Source organism: Sardina pilchardus, chromosome 9 (genome assembly GCF_963854185.1).
Source record: "Sardina pilchardus chromosome 9, fSarPil1.1, whole genome shotgun sequence".
Taxonomy (NCBI): domain Eukaryota; kingdom Metazoa; phylum Chordata; class Actinopteri; order Clupeiformes; family Clupeidae; genus Sardina; species Sardina pilchardus.
Window position 1 is genome coordinate 29,608,285 of NC_085002.1, and position 20,999 is coordinate 29,629,283.

Below are 20,999 nucleotides of genomic sequence, written 5' to 3' on the forward strand. Positions count from 1 at the left end.
ATCATACCCAGCAGCCGCGGCCTCCTCAGCAGCGCGCCATGATGGGGCTAATGAAACATATCCGAGTCCAAGCCGTCTTCGTCTTCCTCTTCCTCTTCGTCCCGGTGACGCTCCCTTCACGGGGAGAGCGTCGCTCACGTTTTTTCTTGTCGGGCCTCGTCTCCCCATCGGAAGTCGCTCATTAAGTCGGGCCATCTTTCATCTCGGACGGACGGCAGCCGGCGAGAGACGCGCGCGTGAGGATGAGGAGGGCGGTAATGATGATGATGATGATGATGATGATGATGATGATGTTGACAGTGCTGCGGAGGAGGAGGAAGAGGCCGGGCTGGCGCTCTCTCTCTCGTGGGGCCCAGGAGCCTGTCTCGGCTGTGGTGTCCAGGGACCCAGCACCTCCCCCGCTCACACTCGCGCTCGCCGCCCCACATCTCATCTCATCTCATCTCTCACGCCGCCAGGGGACCAGAGAGTGGGAGCACTCATCCTCTCACTCTAGCTCTGCTCTCTCTCTCTCCCTCTCTCCCTCTCTCCCTCTCTCTCTCTCTATCTCTCTCTCCCTCTCTCTCTCTCTTTTCTCTCTCTCTCTCTCTCTCTCTCTTCTCTTTGTCTGTCTGTCAGTGTCTCACTTGCACTCACTTTTCTTCCTCCCCTCCTCCATCTCCCTCTCTCTCTCTATTATTCTCTCCATCTTTCCCCCCTCTGTTTCTCCCCCTTCCCTTCCCTTCATTCTCTCTTTTAAGAATATTTATAGCGTATACCAAAAGAGAAAAAAAAAAAAAAAAAAAGAAACAACATTTCACAGATTCCAGATAAAAGCGCCTCCATTAGGGGCGTTTTGTTTTTCTTCGCCTCTAAGTGGGAAGTGAAAGGGAAAGTTGAACGCCGGCACGGCGGGGGGTGTGGCGCTCGACGCACGAGGCGCCGCATAATTAGCCACCTCTCTACCCACCCCACTCTCATTAACAACTGCAAATGATAGATACTCCAAGCACTTACACCAGCCAGAGGGGTGCCCCGCTCTACCAACCGACGCTGGGCGTCTCCGGGCCCGGCGTTTGCAAACACCGCAACAAAGGCGTTGTGTGTGTGTGTGTGTGTGCGTGATGCGCCGTAACCTTGGCGTGACTCGTAATGTCTCATCTTTAAGTCGGTAAACACGAGGCCGGCGAGGATAGGTGAACCTGACTTGACCTCCTGCTCTTCATTAGATGCGGCGCATTCATCTTTTATGGCGCTGTTGCGTATACGGCCTTTTAAAGGGCACACTCATTTTCAGAAGTGAGGGTTTTTAAAGTGCACATTGCACTTGCTAATGCGCAGTGTTTTTCTGAGGAGATTTATAGATCTATTATGGGCTTTTCACCCTTTTCCCTCACCCATACTCCCACTAATTTGCTTATCTACACCAGCAGCAAGCAATCAGCAATGTAATCCCATTGCCTAAACTCTTTGAAGTTCGAAAGTCAGTCATTTCTCCAGGTGCTGTTGCATTGTGGTGGGAGATCAGCTAGACCACTCTCACGGACAGTGTATGTATAGTCAAGTGTACATTTGATTTCAATGACAAAATGAGATAGATATCTCAGTCATTTAAAGCCCCCCCCCCCTCTCTCTCTCTCTCACTCTCTCTCTCTCTCTCTCTCTCTCTCTCTCTCTCTCTCGGTCTGTGTGTCTGTCCTGTGAGCTGTGGGGAAGCATGTTTTCATCATGTTAAGATGAGCCGCGGTGTCTCCTATGTGTCTCTGTATCTGCAGGGCGCGAGCCTGACTCCCTCCACTGTTGCGCCTGTTTGATGATGTGATGTTTGGAGCTGCGTGTTGGCTCTGGGGATTGAGGCAGCGCTGTGGATGTGTGCCCAGAGAGCAGACTTGTCCTTGCTTTTCTTTGGGTTTGTTCTCACATTTTTTTTCTTTTCATGGCTTATCGTCTGTTTGCCATCGGAAGAGAAAGAAGCCGAATAGCCTTGATCCCCTTCCTCTCTGACAGAACAGAGGGGCTCCATTGATCAGCTCACTGCTTAATAAGCCTTCTGAGGCACAGTCACTTATGGGGGTTTCATCCTTTTTTCAGTTTCCTTCTCTATGTTCTCTCACTCTCTCCTTCTTGATCGCACTTTTTATTTGTCTTTCTTTCTCTTATCCTCTTGCTGTCTCCCCCTCTATTTCACCCTCCTCTCTCTCTCTCTCTCTCTCTTTCTTGCTCTCTAACGCTAATTCTTTCTCTCTTCTCTTTCTCTTATCCTCTTGCTGTGTCCCCCCCCCCTCCTCTACTCCTCATCCTCCTTTCCCCATATTCTATTTCTTTTCCTCTTTCCCTCTATGTATGTCTCTCTTTCTCTCTCAGTCTTTCCCCTTCCACCCAAAGCACCTCTAGACCTACAGTATGCTAGTGCCCTCAGGGGTGACTGACCGTGCCTCCTGCCCACTGGTCAGGCCTGTAGAGGTCCCTTCAGCTTTGCTGCTCAATGGCTCCTCTTCCTCTGCCATTTAGACTAGTCTAGCATGGTCAACTGTACACCACACATTAGCCACGTTTACATGGACAGTTTTTTGTCATTCCGATTAAACTATTCCGATTGAAAATTTTTGCGCCGTCTGTTTACATGGGCTACATTCTATTCTGATCAGACGTCTGTAAGCGCTTTAGAATCTTTGATCGGAATAGCCGTTGTTTGCTACTTTTCATTGGGAAGATATTACGGTCAATCCGAATGACCGTATACATGAGCGTTCATTCGGAATAGAAACGGACTACACCACCTCTTCTATTCCGATTACAATTCTGATCGGATCAGGATTTTCATTCCGATTGAGGTGTTTATATGACGATTTTTATTCCGATTGAGCTGTTTTTTCCGTTTCTAATCGGAATAGAAGTGTCCATGTAAACGGGGCTATTGTGTCCTTTCTTGAAGTCATCGCTAGGAAACCCTCAAAGAAGTATTATGGGGTGTGATGACGCACGGTGTCATTTAAGGAGTCCTCCTATGTAGCATGGTGTGTGATGATATTCAGGTGGCCAACGTCCCCATGGTGCCAGATAAACATGTCCCAGATCGCAGCTCTGATTCTGTTTATAGTCTCAGTCCCACATACTGTATGCAATATAGCCATTCGATCCTACAAAGTGGGCGTCCCCTCCTACAGCAGCAGAGCCTGCACATATCAGCTTCCTTGGTGGTAGCCCTGCGGAGGTGTCTCAGATGAAAGGTGAAAGTAGATGATAAACATGAGATGGTTGTTTATCAGAACAATTACCTTTGAGTGAAAGACATGTGTGTGTGTTACCTAATTACTTAATGACTATATAATGAGGCTTCTGGTCCATGTAAAAAAAAGTGGGTCAGACAAATTAGTCTTTTGGGAGCAGGCTTACACCGTGCTGATGATAGAAGCTCTGTCAGATCCCTTATAGTGGACATCGGCTCAGCAAAGAGATGGGAGGTGAGAAGCCACTGACAGATCTGGGGCTTAGACCACTCACACCTTCCAAGTGGGGGGACCTTCATGTGTGTCCCCCCCGCGGGGGTTGGTAGTGTCCACCCCCAATCACAGTACGCAGCTCTCCCAGCACGCATCGGTCCTCTGAGCGAGAGCCAGCCCTTGGATGGAGAGTAAATGCCACTCTGTTTAGATGTTCCCATTCTGCTGAGGGAGATGTAATTAATCATGCTGTCTCTGACACACATGCACACACACACACACACACACACACACACACACACATGCGTGCACCCACCCACACACACGCACGCACACACAAGCTGGAAGCGTGCATAATGTTTTGAATGGCATGCGTAACAAGGAAGTGACCATATGGCAAAAGGAGACACATCAATTTTGTGAAGCTGTTGGTTTTCATAGTCCTTCTGGCGTAACGACACCTACGCCATCATTTTCATGAATTTAAAGAAGGAAAATTAATTTGAGGAAAAAAGGAAATGGAAAGAAAATGTCATGTGCAGGAAAGCAAAGCATTATATCAGTGTGTCATTGACAAATGTCTCATGACAGATGTGAATATCTTTTTTAGATTAGTTCAACATTTCGCCTACGCTTGAGGTCGATGAAAATCACTGTGAAATGGAGCAGTGGGAAGTGGCAGCAATCTCTCCCTCTCTCCTTCTCTCCCTCTCTCCCTCTCTCTCTCTCTCTCTCCATGTTTGTCTGCTGAGGAGTGACCTCAGCCATCCTGATTTGCACGTTAAGTGTGTTACCGGCGCCCAGTAAGACACCAGTCTGTAAACGGACTGGAGCTGTTTGGTGAATAGCCTCTGCTTTCGCGTTGCCATAATTGCCCTTTCCCACCGTCATCATGTAAGGCGCGCACACTCAATATGTCTCTGCAGCACAGCTGTCCTGTGGCCCACTCCACTTTGGGGACGCCTCCGACTGACTAAAGCCCAGCTCTTTACCCATCTGCTCCGAGGCTGATTGGGTGCTTGGGCAACCTCTCCCGGCCTGCTTTATTTTCTACCGTTTTCACTTCTGGTGCCAGGCTCCGAAATGAGATGGGCTTTGCTCAACATGGTGCTCACAACCTGTGGTGTATTGGGGCATGTTAATTTGCTCCTTGGTGTAGTCTTGAGTCATATGCTCGATAAATGCCCTTTGTGTGTGTTTATGTCTGAGCGTACAGTGTGTGTGTGTGTGTGTGTGTGTGTGAGTGAGTGTGTGCATGTGAGTGCGGGCGTGCGTGCGTGCGTGCATGCATGCGTGCTTGTGTGTGTGTGTGTGTGTGTGTGTCTATGAAAAGTATTTAAAGTTTGTCGTTTCTGACACCTCTTTTGTGATTGCAGGGTCTCGCTGAAGGGCAAACGGCGCCATGGGAGACGGCCAAAAAGGACGAGAACCGCAACAAGAATCGCTATGGAAACATCATCGCTTGTGAGTACTGAGAAGACAAGGGCAGCCTCTGGCTCTGTCCGTGTTCATGAGAGAATAACTCCTTTAGCACTTCATTTAAAAGACATAATGCCATTACCGACATCGGCACACAGATCTGTCAGATTATGGCAAGACTGGTGTTGGCGGTCCGGAGTCGTGTGAGATCCTCTTGCTCCGGCGTTGCGTCTGTGCGACTATGACAAACTGCTTTAATTATAAATGAGTCAACGCAAACACAATCCGAGGAAACCCCAGGCACCAATTACCTAAGTGAGCCTCTGTATGACATCCATTGTACACAAGGACACTAATGCCTTTTTATTAAGGCCCCGGATGTCGTGTTTAAAAAGCGACTTATGAAAGCGTAGTTTTTTTTTAGATGAAACATTGCTGAAAATGAAATAGCCTGTCAAAGCCTGATAGCCAACAGGAATGATGATGAATTTCCCATTAGTGAAGCTCCTTTAATTACATGGGCCAGTAATGAAAACTGTCCATCTTACTGTATACCATTGCAACAGCCCATTTTCTTGTGGAAATATTGAAATAGCTGTGAAAGTAGGTATCTTTATTTCAGATGGGCTATGCCCAGGGCAATCTCCAATTAATGATCCAATCTGTGTAAAAAGGACATTGTTCTTTTGTCTTAAAAGGGGGTTTGTGTAATGTGTAATTTCTCTCTCTTTGTGTTTTGTCAATTCCCCCTGCTGTAGAATAGGGACTTTACCGTTAGTGCAGCGTTATTCAGCACAGACACTTTTCCATCAGCTACTTTTTGGCAGACGAGTTAATCAGAGGCATCTTATGAAGCCTGTATGTCTTGATCATTACTGACACTCACTTCCGTTCAACAACCCGCGCACGCACACACACACACATACAGTACGTACACACACACACACACACACACACACACACACACGCATACCCACGCAGGTACACAGCAGGCCCTGATTACCCGAGACAATTAATGGAAGAAGAGGAAAATTGGGAAGCACTTGTGATTAGAAGCATCTGTCCTGCTTCATTCCCTCTGTGTGTGTGTGTGTGTGTGTGTGTGTGTGTGTGTGTGTGTGCGTGCCTGTGTGTTTTCAGCAGTGTAAACATAAAGCCTCCCATATGGTCATCTATAATTCAGTGCGCGCTGCCACCAAAATAAACAGAGTTATTGGCAAACATTTACATATCAGAGAGATGGGGAAATCAGCGGCGAACAGTAAAGCCACAGCGCCGGCGTTTAGCTCAGCGTCCAGGCTCGTTTTTCCCTCTCCGTATCACGCCCCGGCCTCCGCCATTACGCCGTTATTTCCACGCTTAGGTTCCTCCCTCTCCACAGCGGTCCCTGGCCAGTGCAGCCACATCGGCAGGCGTTTATTTTGGAGAGAGAGTTTAGTGTTATTAGGTGGCTTTTATCTGCGCACAAAAGCAACAAAAAAAACTGGGCAGGATGGGGAGGAACTGGGCTAGATTGCTGAGGGAATAGAGAGTTGAGTGTATGTGGCCCTTATTCATATTTGATTACGGGAGAGAGAGATATGTGACAGAGAGAGAGTGAGAGAGAGAGAGAGAGAGAGAGAGAGAGAGAGAGAGAGAGAGAGAGAGAGATGTGACAGAGAGAGAGTGAGTGAGAGAGAGAGAGAGATCGACGGCTCCATCTCGAGTGTTTGTAACACGGGGAGCGCAGCGTGTCAGAGGAGGTCAGAGTGAGCGCTTGTTCTTCACCTCTCTGGGAAGATGGAAGGGCAAATTGCACCCGAGGAACCAAAGGATGGGCTCTCACCTTCATCAGCGCCCTTTATGGGCTCACCTTTAGAGAGAGAAACCTGTGGGCTTGTTCACCACCATTACGTGTCAGATTGCGGCGGCCAGCAATTCAAAGACAAACAGTGTGTGAAACCATCAAGTTGATGTGCTGGAGAATTCCACTTGAAACGGATCGATCCAGAGAAGATTTGGCATGAATGCTGGTGCTGGCTTTGTTTCTCTGTGTGTGTGTGTGTGTGTGTGTGTGTGTGTGTGTGTGTGTGTGTGTGTGTGTGTGTGTGTGTCTGTGTGTGTGTGTGTGTTTGTGTGTGTGCTATGCTATAGTGGGCAACACTTGTACCGTTGCCTTACCAGTGTTCGCTACTTGATATGATTTCCTCATTGTGGCGTTGCTCTAATAATTGACATCAAATATGCATCTAATCAACGCCGAGCAGCAAAGCTACATGATGCAATTGCCCACACTCAGACCCACACCAATTGCATTCAGTTGCTCATTGATTACACAAACCTGTGCTGCTATTGTGCTAGCTATTGCAGCGGGCTTGATTACACAGACTGTCAGTCCTGCATAGTAAAATCACCGCAGTCGGCCTGAGAGAGCTCTTGGAATAGTAAGTATCCAGGGTGTTCATTTTCATTAGAAAGAACACAGAAGTATCCAGCACCCCAAGGACTCCCTGTAACACTACCTCTTTTAAGTCCTTCTGAAGGTGTGTGTGTATGTGTGTGTGTGTGTGTGTGTGTGTGTGTGTGTGTGTGTGTGTGTGTGTGTGTGTGTGTATGGGTTTGTGTATGTATGGGTGTGTGTGTGTGTGTGTGTGTGTGTGTGTGTGTGTGTGTGTGTGTGTGTGTGTGTGTGTGTGTGTGCGCATGTATGTGTGCATGTGTGTGTGTGTGTGTGTGTGTGTGTGTATGCGCGTATGTGTGTGTGTGTGTGTGTGTGTGTGTGTGTGTGTGCGTGCAGGTGTGCTGTGTGTGCATTTGCGCGCTCGCCGGCCGGTGAGTTCCAGACGGGTACGTCTGTCAAAGCATCTGCTCTTCCTCATAACTTAACTGGCATTAATTCCCATCACGCAACCAAGGAATCTTCAGACGATCCCTTGAAGTCTTGCCGTAAAAAAACAGTTCTCTGATGTATTGACCAAAGCCTGGCTATTACCATTCCCCCGACAAATTCACTACCCAGTGTTTACGAGATGCCTTTTCTCCTGCATGCCTGGGGTTGACATTAAACAAATCTCAGAGAGGCTCTGTTTGAATTCCGGCTGCACAGGGGGCCCACTGTGTTCCCCTGAATGCGCTGTTTTCATCCTTTGCCTGTTTTAGCGGACGCGCGCGATAAATAAGGTGTGTGCCAGTATATCAGGTATATGGCGTAAGGAACACAGAACTCAAGGCATGGACTGAAATCTACAGCTTTGTGCGAAGAAATAATGATGCACTGAGAAATGATGTCCTACCGCACTGCCACGCAGTCTGTTATTTAAACTGAACTGCACAGAGATGTCTCAGTTACTGTAGATAGTAATGATTAGTGACTATGAATAAGTAGTGACAATGGCCTCTCAACAGTATACAGAGTAGTATGGCAGGGAAATGTGCTTAATTGTGCAATATTCAGTCACACTTTATATTAAGGTACACATATTCACCATTAACTAACTACTTACTAGCATGTATATTAGAAGCATATTGGCCCTTTATTAGTCATTACAAAGCATTTATTAATACCATATTCTGCATGACCATATTCTATGTTAATATAAAGTGTTGTGCAATATTCTATACATGGCAATTGCCGGAGCCGTTAACTGCCCCATTGCTGTGGTCCGTTACAGTTCTCAATAAGCAGTTAACGGAACTGCTGAGTGGATTATTTTGTGAGCCGCGACTCGCGCGTCAATAGGCTCTCCTGCCCTAATCCACATCTCATAGGTGCGACACTCGTTTGGCGGCTGCCGCCGTCGCCTCATTGAAAATGGCCAGAGACAACACTTTTGTCGTGAGCGAGCGCTGAAGGACGGCCGTGCGGTGCTCAGGTACACACCCCCAAGGGCTGCGAGTCTAATCACCGAGCGGCGGCTCCGGATTAAACTGGATCAACTACCCAGCATGCATAGTGTCACCGCTGCCACCACTGGGGGGAAAAAAATGGCACACAACCGCACTTCGGTCCATTTGACAGTGGAGCCTTCAGGAGGGGTTGACTTTAATAGCCTATTAAAGTGTATAATGCCTTCAGCCGACGTGACAGTTTAGCGCAGTGTATTAAGTCAGTGTGTGTGGACACCGACGGCATTACTTTGGTGATTAATAGGACCGTGACATGTTAGGGATGGCGCTGTCGAGAAGAGAAGTAGCCAGATTTGTGTGTGTTCGTGTGTGTTTGTGTGTGTGTGTGTGTGTGTGTGTGTGTGTGTGTGTGTGTGTTCCTGCATGCCTTCTTATCAGTGTTATTAATGTTACATGTTCCATGGGCACTCAGGGCATAGGCTAATGACTCTGCCCACCTGCAGTGTGAATTTTAATACCCACCATCAAATAAAAGTTAATTACTGAGCGTCCGGAAATGTAAGCTCCTGAGGTGGCAGTAGTGGCCATTTTCTCCCCAGCTGGGGCTCTGTAGGCCCACAAAACCATGGATGACTGATCATTTGCATCAGACGATTTATAACTGACATAACGCGTAAACTGGAGAGTGTGAGCATTGGCACTTAATACAGCGCCTGCATAATTCATTGACAATGGGTGAATTAGGTAGTGATTGGGCTATACTTTACGCTGGTCCGCGCCCGTGAGCTCAGACAAGCGGAAATGGGATCCGAGCGCACCACGCCAAATGGTGCCGTGGCAGTCAGGCCGTAATGAGCCAACTGGGCTTTGTGCTGCTGCTGCTGCAGCGGGCGTACGGTAGCACACACTGCACTACTTCGTTAGTTAGTAATGAACACGTTCCCAGCGTGTGAATGGAACCCGATGCTGCGGAGCTGAGCTCCACTCTTCCTCACGTCCTCAGGCAGCCTCTCGCCCAGGCTCAGGCTGAGCTCAGGTGTCCGTAGCCAGGCTTACAGTGGAGGGTGCAGGCTACCTACTCCAACCCCAACCCCACCCCCCACCCCCACCTGCTCCACTCCCACCCCTGGTGCTGCTTAGGCTCTCATCCTCACTGATGCAGGAGATGAGAGGAGGAAACACTCTGTGGGCCAAAGGGATGATGCTGTTGTCAGGGAAGGAAGGCTGGAGGCAGTCGGAGGAAGAGGAAGAGACGGAGGAGGACGGAGGACTTGGAGACGGAGGGGTGTAGAAATGTGTTTGGGGTGGTGCCGCTGCTGCTGGTGGTGCTGCTGATGGAGGGGAGGGGCGTGTGCGGACTGCGGTCCCTGCCCAATTAAACAGTCACTCAGGGCGGCGGCTGCAGAGATGCGCTCCTGCCGTGCACTTTTGTTATGACAGCTGACACAGTCTTGTTTAATTACCTCTCCCTCCACATGCCCCCTCTCTGCGCCTCTCTCTCTCTCTCGCGCTCTCTCTCTCTCCCTCCGCCGCTCTCCGTCTCTTGCTCCCTCGCTCGCCGGCTCCCGTGTGAAAGGAGCGAGGCTGGAGGCAGACGAAGCCCTGCGGTGAGAGGACGGGCTCGTCAGCGCACACAAACACGCGGGCAGACAGGCTGACCGGCACGTCTGCGCCTTCAAACGGGAGAGGGAGAGAAAGAGAAAGAGAGAGAGAGAGAGAGAGGGAGAGCGAAGGAGAATAAAAGAGAGGGAGAGAGAGAAAGGGAGAGAGGGAGAGACTGAAAATGAGTTTGAGAGAAATGGAGGCGGCTTAAGAGAGCAGAAACGCCGGGGCCAGAGAGGGCAAAAGATAGCGCCTTGAAAAGCACAACGGAGAGCGAAGTTGAGTGGACCACCAGGGACCCCGCAGCCTTCACTCTCGTGCTCCCGCAGCCTGAACGGGAAGCGGCCCCCTCCTCAGCTTGGGTCAGCTGTTTGGCCCGCCCGCAGAGAGCCTCTTAACACTCCGGACGAGACGGGCTTACGCAGCCGCTCTGCTAAAGTAGCGCCGCCTCTGAGGCGTAAGCAAAATGTCGGGCGCGCAGCCGCGCAGCCGCGCACTTGAGGAGAGGAGAGAGTCTGTGGGCCACAGGGTTGCGCTCCCGTACGTGGCACAGCTGCCACGAGAACACTGCTCCTGAGCGTCCGGAAATGTAAGCTCCTGAGGTGGCGGTAGTGGCCATTTTCTCCCCAGCTGGGGCTCTGTAGGCCTACAAAACCATGGATGACTGATCATTTGCATCAGACGATTTATAACTGACATAACGCGTAAACTGGAGAGTGTGAGCATTGGCACTTAATACAGGGCCACTGTATTGAGCTCCAGCTGCTGTCCATGCCCGCAGAGTGAGGCGGCGTGGAGAGGACTTCATCTCGTTTGTGGAATGGAGGCTGGCAGAGGGCAGAGCCTCTGGCCGGTGCCGTGGCGTGGCGTGGCGTGGCGTGCGGTGACTCTCCGTGCCCAAGTTAATCCGTGGAAGGAGATCCTCAGGCTTGTCTCTCTCCACCAGCAACCCCCGGGGCGCTGGAACCGAGTGTGTTCTCGCTCGGCGAGACAAAAGGATCCCATTTTTGGTGGTGGAATAGGAGTTCTCCTTGAGAAACACTGCAGTAAGCTTTTCTGTGTGAGAGAGAGAGAGAGATAGAGAGAGAGAGAGAGAAAGAGAGAGAGAGAGCAGAGGGAAAGCAGGCCTCCCATTCACAGCAAGCAGAACACAGAGCACGCTTGATTTGGCCATGGGCAGATTTCTATTGACAGGCCACTAGTCTCTATCTAACATTTTAGAGTGAACACCCCCTGTCCTTCACAGCTGAAACACCGTGACAATGAAGCGTGACTCCACTACAGCCAGAGTGGCTGAAAATAGCAGCACAGGCTCCGGCAATGCAACTGTGTGTGTCTGTGTGTGTGTCCCTTGTGTTGGGGCTCAGGCAATGCAACTGTGTGTGTCTGTGTGTGTGTCGCTTGGGTTGGGCTCCAGCAATGCAACTGTGTGTCTCTGTGTGTGTGTGTGTGTGTGTCTCCTTGTGTTGGAGCTCCGGCAATGCAACTGTGTGTGTCTGTGTGTGTTGGTCCCTTGTGTTGAGCTCCAGCAATGCAACTGTATGTGTCTGTGTGTGTGTGTGTGTGTGTGTGTCTTGTGTTGGGCTCCGGCAATGCAACTGTGTGTGTCCCGTGTGTTGGTAAATGTAACTTTAGACCCGCTCTTTTTGAACATTTGACCCCACAGATGATCACACCCGGGTCCGGCTGCAACCGTTGGATGGAGACCCCCACTCGGACTACATCAACGCCAACTACATCGACGTGAGTGCAGTGCAGTGCAGTGCTTTGTGTTGGATGCATTAAGTGTGGCGTGACAGGCCAGGTGGAGTGTATGGAGCAGCATAATGAGAGTTGACAACAGACTGTCATGTCTCTATAAACTCCATTGTGACTTGTTTTGATTTGATTGAATGAGTTTCTTTCATGGGTTGCTCTAATTGACATTGAGGAGGATGGCTGACAGACTTTAAAGAAATATATGAATGTATGTGAATGGAAGTCATGTTGCCTGCGCCAAAGACTCCATCATAGGTAGAATACAGGTTACAGTATATGCGTTCAGGAACAATTGTGCTATTATACTGTCATTTGATTGTTCCTTTCCCTTTCTCTCAGCTAATCAATATGTCTCTTCCTGTCCTCATTTGGACACGTTTACTGTATGTCTTAATAAACTGTGACTGAATGGGCATTATATATTATTCAGCGTGAATTGTCGGGAGAATTGGGGGGTATTCTGCTTTATCAAATGAGGAAAGCGGTGATTATGTCAATAACTAATCACATCACTGAGCACATCTATCCTGGCTATTACCGGCTGAAAAAGCGAAAGGCCTCCTGCCATGATGTAATAACTGTAATGACATTGTCAATAGAACGGTGTATTATTCAACCGTGCGCCGTGAATACCTCTTCGCCTCGGGGGATGCCAGCATGGGGTGCGGGCGGGCGCAGCCAACGAGGGCTCTCCTCTTCGCCGGGCTCCGCTCGACACGCAGCAATAGAACAATTACTCTTCCGTTTGCGCCGAGATGCCGTCAGAAGACGGAAGCATAGCACCGCAAGCTGCGTGCGTGTGGGAGCTTAACTTCAGCTGATTGTTAATTTCTCTCCCAGTTGTTGGGATGCTGATGATGAGAGCGTGGAGGGAGATGGGAGCTAGTGTAGTGTGTGTGTGTGTGTGTGTGTGTGCAATTGTCCTCCGCACCTCATGTTGAGAGGAGAAATTAACTTGTCACATCACTGAAATCAGAGTGGCGTGGTGGCAAAATATATGCATCTGACGCAATATAAGGATGTCAGGGTGGTCCATTATCTGTCTTAAGGGGAAGAAAATGTCATTTTGAAGGGGACCATGCAGTTATAATGATGTTATATTTCACCTTGTTTACACTCACGTCTGTTTCCTTTCCCCATTGTTCTACACAGGGCTACCACAGACCAAGACACTACATCGCTACTCAAGGTAATCAAGGGGGACGCGGGAGACATAAGAAATGGTGGCTAGATGAATCACGCTGTGCAGATAAGCATTTTAATCAGAGCTACTGTATCAATCCCACGTGTGTGTGTGTGTGTGTGTGTGTGTGTGGAATCCCATCTCCTTGCTGGGCTTTTTAAACAGTGTGGTCATCTGTTACAGTAGGCACCCACTCCACGGTTGACAGTGTGATGAATGGAGAGTGCTTTTCTCTGCTGCTCCACAGGGCCCATGCAGGAGACGGTGAGGGATTTCTGGAGGATGATTTGGCAGGAGAATTCCGGCAGCATCGTCATGGTTACCAACTTGGTGGAGGTGGGCAGGGTGAGGCGCTCTCTCTCTCTTTTTCTATTGTGCTCCAAAAACGCAGTCCTCCTGGCAGGGGGCACTTTCAACCGGCAAATTTGCTCTGCAAGTTTACTGCCTGTTTGGTCGTACACAAATATACAAATTCTGAAAATAGTTGAGCAGAAGCATCAGAGTGTGGTGTGTTCAAATTCGCAAACATACAGGCGAATGTTGGTGAACAGCTTTCCGTTTGCCTTGAGTTTTCGAACAATTGCAAAGCGTCTGTGGAGGTAGTTCTCAAAGAAAGAACTACAAATACAGTAGCATTCAAAGAAAACATGTTCACCACAAACGTTCGCCACTGTTTGCCAAATCTGAGCGCACCTCTGGTCTCTCACCCAGTGATGGAACCCAAACCGTACACTCATGTAATTAGAGTACTAGTAATCACAGTAGGTTCTGCTATGGTAATAACCATTTTGGTTTGTGTTTCTATCCATCAAAGCCCAATGTGTCTACAGTGGGTTTAGAAACACTGTTTTGTGTACATGTTTGGGTCATGTACTGTACCTCCGTTTTCTGTGTTTCCCACTGACTGAATCTCCTTCACTCCCCACTGCCCATGCAGGTGAAGTGCGTGCGCTACTGGCCCGACGAGACCGAGGTCTATGGGGACATCAAAGTGACGCTGATCGAGACCGAGCCGTTGGCCGAATACGTCATCCGCACCTTCACCGTCCAGAAGGTAAGCCAGACTGCCGGTCAGCTGAGTGTGGCGTTGGCAGGAGACGCGCTGCTTTTAGCCCTCCTCCTCCTCCTCCTCAGCCCAATATGTGGAGCTTGCATCTGAGCAGCATCTGCTCAAGAAAAGCGCCCGTAAATTCCGGGCCTCACTTACTGGCAAATCCGCACACAGGAGCTCTGAAGTTGAACTACAAAAACCGTCAATTATATCCTGTCGCAATTTGTCTAGAAGACAAGCAAGCAAGACACAGGCCAGGGTTTTTTTTTTCATTTTTACTTTTTTTTTTTGAAAATTGGATCAGAGGAATGCAAAAACTGTGTTGGAATTATCACAGATGACTGCTGTTCCATTGTTATATGTTGCACATTTAAATGGAACAGGTGCTGGAGAACACAGGCTTTTATCGGCAAAGAAAATAACTTGTTCTCTGTCTTTGAAACTGGCGCTGACAAACATTACAATGGCTGGCTGTCAGCAAGTTTCATTCACACTCTCTCCATCTGTCACGCCGTAAGAGAGGGATCTTCCAGCACATTCTCTCCTCTGCGCTACTGAAAAGCTCCACACAACTGTTTTGGATCCTGGCAGTTTCTCACTCCACGGATAGAATTTGTGCGAAGGGCCATGTTGTCTTCGTGCGCTGGCGGAATATGCACTTATTCCATTCCGTGTGTCAAAATCCCTTTAATTATGGCAAATAATAGGGAAGGGAGGCAATGGAAAGGCTTTAGTGAAGGAACTAGTGGAGTGCTGGATGCTATTCTTGAGCTAGTTTTGAGCTGGAAGATATGACTGCCTCTCATGTATGTTTGTCCAGCCAGTGTGAGATAAACAGCGTGCAAAAACATTAGGCAGTTGGCCATTCTCCTCACCTCTGATAGAGTACCACACACAAGCACACACACTGCACATCCCCACCATGTGTGTATATGAGTATGAGTGTGTGTGTGTGTGTGCCTCTGTGTGTGGAGAAATGCATAGTAGTCACACGCATAAACAGATACACACTTAAGAAACACACACTGGTGTGGCACCCTCCCACGTTTGCGGAGTGCTATTGCCTGGGAATCAGCTACAGTATGTGGGCTCGCTGGCATATCAGCCTGGCAGAGAGGATTACACAGCTCACAAACCAAAACTGCAATTAAGTGCTTCCTGCTAATGCTGGCGGTGGAGGTGTGAGCACTGCGATTAGGGCCGTAGCCGAGCGTAACTGTAAATGGGCACTTCGCACACATAAAGGGCCTTTATGAGCGGGATGATGTCCTCTGAATAGGGTTTAGATCAGCGGTCGGGCTCCTGGCTAAATGAGTGCAGCAGGCCCCCTCCTCTTTCTCTATCTCTCTCTCTCCTTTCTTTCTCCCTCTCTCTGTCCGACGTTCTCTTTTCCTCTCTCCTTTTCTCTCTGTCTCTATCTCTGCCCTTCTCTCTCTCCATCTTTCACCCCTTCTTTCTTTCTTTCTTTCTTTCTTTCTCTCTCTCGTTCTCTCTCTGTTCTCACTCCAAAACACAGTGAACAAGTAAAGCGTCTCCAGCTCGCTCCATCTGAAGCTGTGCCACTGCGCTTGTGTTGTTTGCGGAGTAGAGAGGACGCGTGGCGCGGGCATGAACTCATTATTGTCAGGGATGCAGGGCTGGAGCGTTTCTCTCCTCTTTTTTGCTGCTGTGTGAATGGAGAACTAATTAAGCTCCAGTTACATTATGAAATGGCCTTCTTGTCTTTTTCAAATCTGCGTCCCCTTGAGCAAAGCTGTCATCACTTTATTTTTTTTTTTGCTCTTTCCCTGCTGCAAACGCTCGTCTTGGTTGCGCTCCATTGACACAGCAAGCGGTGTACTTATTAACGGCCCGAGTTTTTACCCTCCCACGTTTTGTGTTTAATGTGTAACAGTAGAGCTGGTAAACAAACCAGTCGACAGTGATTGCACAAGGAGGATTCATTACAGTGTGAGCCTGTGGATGGGATATTGTATCAGATGTTGGATGTTGGATGTTGTACACACATGGTGTACACATTCACACATTCAGTGCCTTATGGAGACGTTTGTGTGTGTGTGTGTGTGTGTGTGTGTGTGTGTGTGTGTGTGTGCGTGCATGTGTGCGCACGTGTGTGTGTGTGTTTTCCACAGAAGAGCCACCATGAGATCCGAGAGATTCGGCAGTTCCACTTCACCAGCTGGCCCGACCACGGCGTGCCCTGCTACGCTACTGGCCTCCTGGGCTTCGTGCGCCAGGTCAAGTTCCTCAACCCTCCAGACGCCGGACCTATCGTGGTCCACTGCAGGTATGCTGCTTATGGGAAATCAGACACACTCAATCAGGGGCCGAGATTATTTTATTGCAACGTATATCTAGAATGAGGTTAAGTTGTACCAAACAACTGGAAACGACGCCAAGATTCTTCAGTATTCATCCAAGATCTGTGCCAGCTTTCTTTAGTGTTCTCACCAGTTACTAATACTGATTTTCAAAACCTTTTTCTTGCAGTCGAAAAGTTGCCAGCTGGCTTACTGAATACTGGCACGTTTAAAGTAACATTAATTCATGTGTATCAATTAAATGAATTAATACTTCTTAAATTATACTTTGTTATCCTCGTTAAACGGCTCTCCAAAGCATATCCACGTGGACTCATGACAGCTTTAGCAGTGGGAGTGTAACTCTTGCTCAAATCATGTGTTAATGAAGGGCGGTTGTAGTGTAGTGGTTAAGGAAGCTGGGCTGGTGTGCAGTAGCCTGAAAGCTATGGGTTCAATTCCCGGCTTCCACTGTTGTGCCCTTGAAGGGATAATCCGGAGTGAAATGCACTTTAGATAAATTTTTCGGACTATTGGGAGTAAATACGTTGAGTTGACACCAAAATCATGTCATTCGGATGTATTTTGAGAAAGTTCGAGTTCACCGTTTTTAGCCAAAACTCGTTAGCCTGGAAGTGACCGGGGCAGGTCCTTTCGCCACTACAAAACGCTATTTTTGTAGTGTTTTGTAGCCAAAACTAGTAGCTAGTTTTGGCTAAAAACGGTGAACTCGAACTTTCTCAAAATACATCCGAATGACATGATTTTGGTGTCAACTCAACGTATGTACTCCCAATAGTCCGAAAAATTGATCTAAAGTGCATTTCACTCCGGATTATCCCTTTGAGCAAGGCACTTAACTCCAAGTTGCTCTGGGGACAGTGTCATCCCTTGTGATGAAGTTGACATATGTAAGTCACTTTGGACACCAGTGTCTGCTAAATGAATAGCAGTGTAGTTTCTAGTTACATTCATGTAGCGTACTTTCAACATGTCCCCGTCCGTGCATTTCTCATCATGCATTTCTGCGTCCGCCTCCTCCTGCCTCCTCTGTGCGTGGAGCTACAACATTTCCAGGTGTGGGTAATTGACTGGGGTCAACACACACACTCTCTCTCCCTCTACCCACCCCCGCCTCTTCCACACACACACACACACACACACACACCTAAGGGGGTCATTTTTTCCGGGTGAAGTAAAGCAATTAGAGGAGCAGTGGGCAGCAGTCTGAGTGCTCCAGCTTGAGTGCGACGAGGGCAGTGCAGTGCGGCGTAGTCCCTTTAATATCTGACCACCACGGGCTCTCCTGGTCCCTCACATCATCAGAGGCAGGCCCAGTGGCTGAGAGCGGTCACTTTCATCTCCCTGTCGGGAAATGACCGGGAATGGGGAAGGGGCTATTTAACAGGAAAGGGCTGCCTCTGCCCATACACATGTGTGTACACGCACACACACAAACACACACACACACACACATGGGAATGCACATACATCACATGCGCATATACTGTATGTGAGTTTTCTGTGTACATACAGACATCCACACATGCACAGGAAACGTACTTGTGTACTATCTCTTTCTCTCTCTCTCTCTCTCTCTCTCTCTCTCAGGCTCTCTATCACACACCCGCACAAGTATGGACACTCATACATATCCATACACTTTAATCCTTGCCTTTTTAACTCACACTAAGAAGAAACACACACACACACACACACACACACACTCACACACTCACACACACACACACACACACACACACACACACACACACACACACACACACACACACACACACACACACACACACACACACACACACACACACCAAGTGTGAGTAGGAAGACTGTGGGCACAATGAGAGGTGACAGGGGGGGCCTGTTAAATGGCACAATGCAATTTTGTTCTCGGGCCCCCGGTCCTCTAAACAAAGCAGATGTGACAAAGACATTTTCAGAGAGGATTACCAGAAATGCCAAGTGTGCTCTTTCTGCACTGCTTCCCCTCCCTCCACACACACACACACACACACACACACACACCCTGAAGCACTGAGAGCCCTGGCCTCTAATTCCCGCTGCGGAGCGTGTGTGTGAGAGCGTGCTAAAGGATTTTTCTGCCACTTCAGCCCGCTAGCCCTGTCATCGCTCTCCCCATAAATTGGGCTGATGGCATTAACATTTAAGAGGACAATGCTTTAACACTCGAGCACAATGTTCCTCTTAACAGCCTCTAAACGGTGGCATAATTATGACCTAAGAGTGGCTAACCAGTGCTGTGGTTAATGGTGTCGATCTATGTGGTGGCATGGCTGGAGGGACCCACGTGGGTGGAGTGTTTCCTGCATTGGTGGAGGTGGTGTGTGTGTGTGTGTGTGAGAGAGAGAGAGAGTGTGTTTGTTAAAAGGCTTCATTAAGGACAGATTATCGTCAGAAGGAGCGGTGTTGGCAAGTTGTTTTTCTGTGGGAGATCCTTATGAGGCTCCTAATGTGTAATCATAATTCACTGATGAGGACATCCGCACTCAAATTTGTTCTCTAAATAGAGAGGTCTCCCAGCTGAGCTGTCTTTACGCGGATACCTGTCTAGCATTAATGAACATGGCAAAGCTCTCCAGTTTTTCTCCCCCCACACACACACACGCGCGCACACACACACGCACGCACACACACACACACACACACACACACACACACACAGCACTTGCCTACTGTATTCAGGGACTTTCCCGTTGGCCGCAGTGCCAGTGCCAAGCTGGGTCCGGTCGTGAGGACGGCGGGCTGACCCAGGGAGGCCGAGAGATGTAGATGAAGTCTGGACGAATGAGCTTTGGCCCGGGGAGCGCGGGGCCCCTGACAGACCGCCGAGTAATTTCTAATTTCCTTCAGCGCTCGGCGGCCGTTATCCCCCTGCCAAGAGCGCGCCACTCGCCACTCACACCATTAATCACCACCACTGACAGGCAATCTGGGGAGCTGGAACCTACTGAATGGAGAGAGAGAGAAGAAGAAGAAGGAGAAGGAGGGAAGGAGAGAGAGAGAGAGAGAGAGAGAGAGAGAGAGAAAGATGGGAGAGATGGGGAGAGTACAGGAGAACAGGCACTGACAGGGAGCTGTCGACTGAGTGATAGCCTGGCCAGCCTCCTTCCATGCGTACACACACACACACACACACACAATGTACTGACTGAACCTGTTTTTGTAACACCTAACACCAGGGTCATGTCTGATGTTTCAACCTCTCCACCTCCCCATGTCAGTCTCCCCATTTCTGTGTGTACACATGCGTGTGTGTGTGTGTGTGTGTGCCGTACAATTGGGTGTGCATGCACATGTATGTCAGCAGCAAAGCTCCCATTTGTCCTGAGTCGTGTTTTCTGACGGGCAGGTCATTATTCAGAACCGTCAGCGAGGCGCCTGGGCTGCTAACTGCTCCACGAAAGCACAGTGAAATAAAGATGCTACAGCCCCCCCCCCCCCCCCCCCCCCCACACACACACACACACACTGCTCCTGCTGTACCTGCTGTAACTTACAAACCCCTGGCTAGGATATGAGAATAAATGCTCTTGCCATGCTGCTTGCCAACAATACTACTACTACTACTACTACAATACTACAATACTATTAAACCTTTGATGTTCCTCAGGGGTCAATCTTTGGGCCACTAGTATTCAACCTTCATATACTCCCACCTGGACAATTCAATTTGATTATTAATTATAGCTTTGCTAATGACACCCAGATTTACTTAGTCCTGTCACTTAATGACTATGTCACCTTTGATTCTCTTTGCCAATATATTGACCAAATAAACAGATTCATTATTTGTAATATTTGGTACAAGTAGTACCAAAGAGTATTGTCATTCTTTATGACTCAGAAATGGATAAAGGAGAATATGAACATTTTGTCATATAGATCTGTCAAATACTGGCATTATGAAAAAAATATGAAATCAGTGCCATCTTGAGGAGTTGCTGCAGCCAGCAGCTAGAGCTGCCAGGCCTCTACAGTGCTACTCTCTGGGGGCATGATTTTAAAGATGGCTCTTAAAAGTCACCTCTCTTATGTCTCTCTCACCTCTCTTATTTTCTTCACCGTCTCGCCCGCAGTGCCGGCGCTGGACGAACAGGCTGCTTCATCGCCGTGGACATCATGCTGGACATGGCGGAGAACGAGGGGGTGGTGGACATCTTCAACTGCATCCGTGAGCTGCGCTCACAGAGGGTCAACATGGTGCAGACAGAGGTGGGTGGACGCATGGACCGCAGCAGCCCCATCTCTAAGTGCCTGTGTACACCACGGTGGATTGTATGACACTGGTCTTAGTGATTCTCCTCAGGGTTGCATGAAGTGGGTGAATGACCTTGACTGCCTTGAAAGCTGCATGCCTCTGAGTTCAAGAGGTTCAGTCAGTATCCATGTGTGCAGTTAAA

General features: G+C 48.8%; 1 protein-coding gene across 1 annotated transcript in view; it reads left to right on the forward strand.

Moving 5' to 3' along the window:
- The window catches only part of ptprt (protein tyrosine phosphatase receptor type T), a 178,959-nt gene that overhangs the window by 142,988 nt on the left and 14,972 nt on the right, over positions 1-20,999 (forward strand). The window contains exons 19-25 of the mRNA XM_062545106.1: positions 4,799-4,886; positions 11,935-12,011; positions 13,179-13,215; positions 13,457-13,554; positions 14,147-14,263; positions 16,396-16,547; positions 20,676-20,811. Coding sequence (XP_062401090.1) covers positions 4,799-4,886; positions 11,935-12,011; positions 13,179-13,215; positions 13,457-13,554; positions 14,147-14,263; positions 16,396-16,547; positions 20,676-20,811 — 705 coding nt within the window. The remainder of the gene's footprint in view (positions 1-4,798; positions 4,887-11,934; positions 12,012-13,178; positions 13,216-13,456; positions 13,555-14,146; positions 14,264-16,395; positions 16,548-20,675; positions 20,812-20,999) is intronic.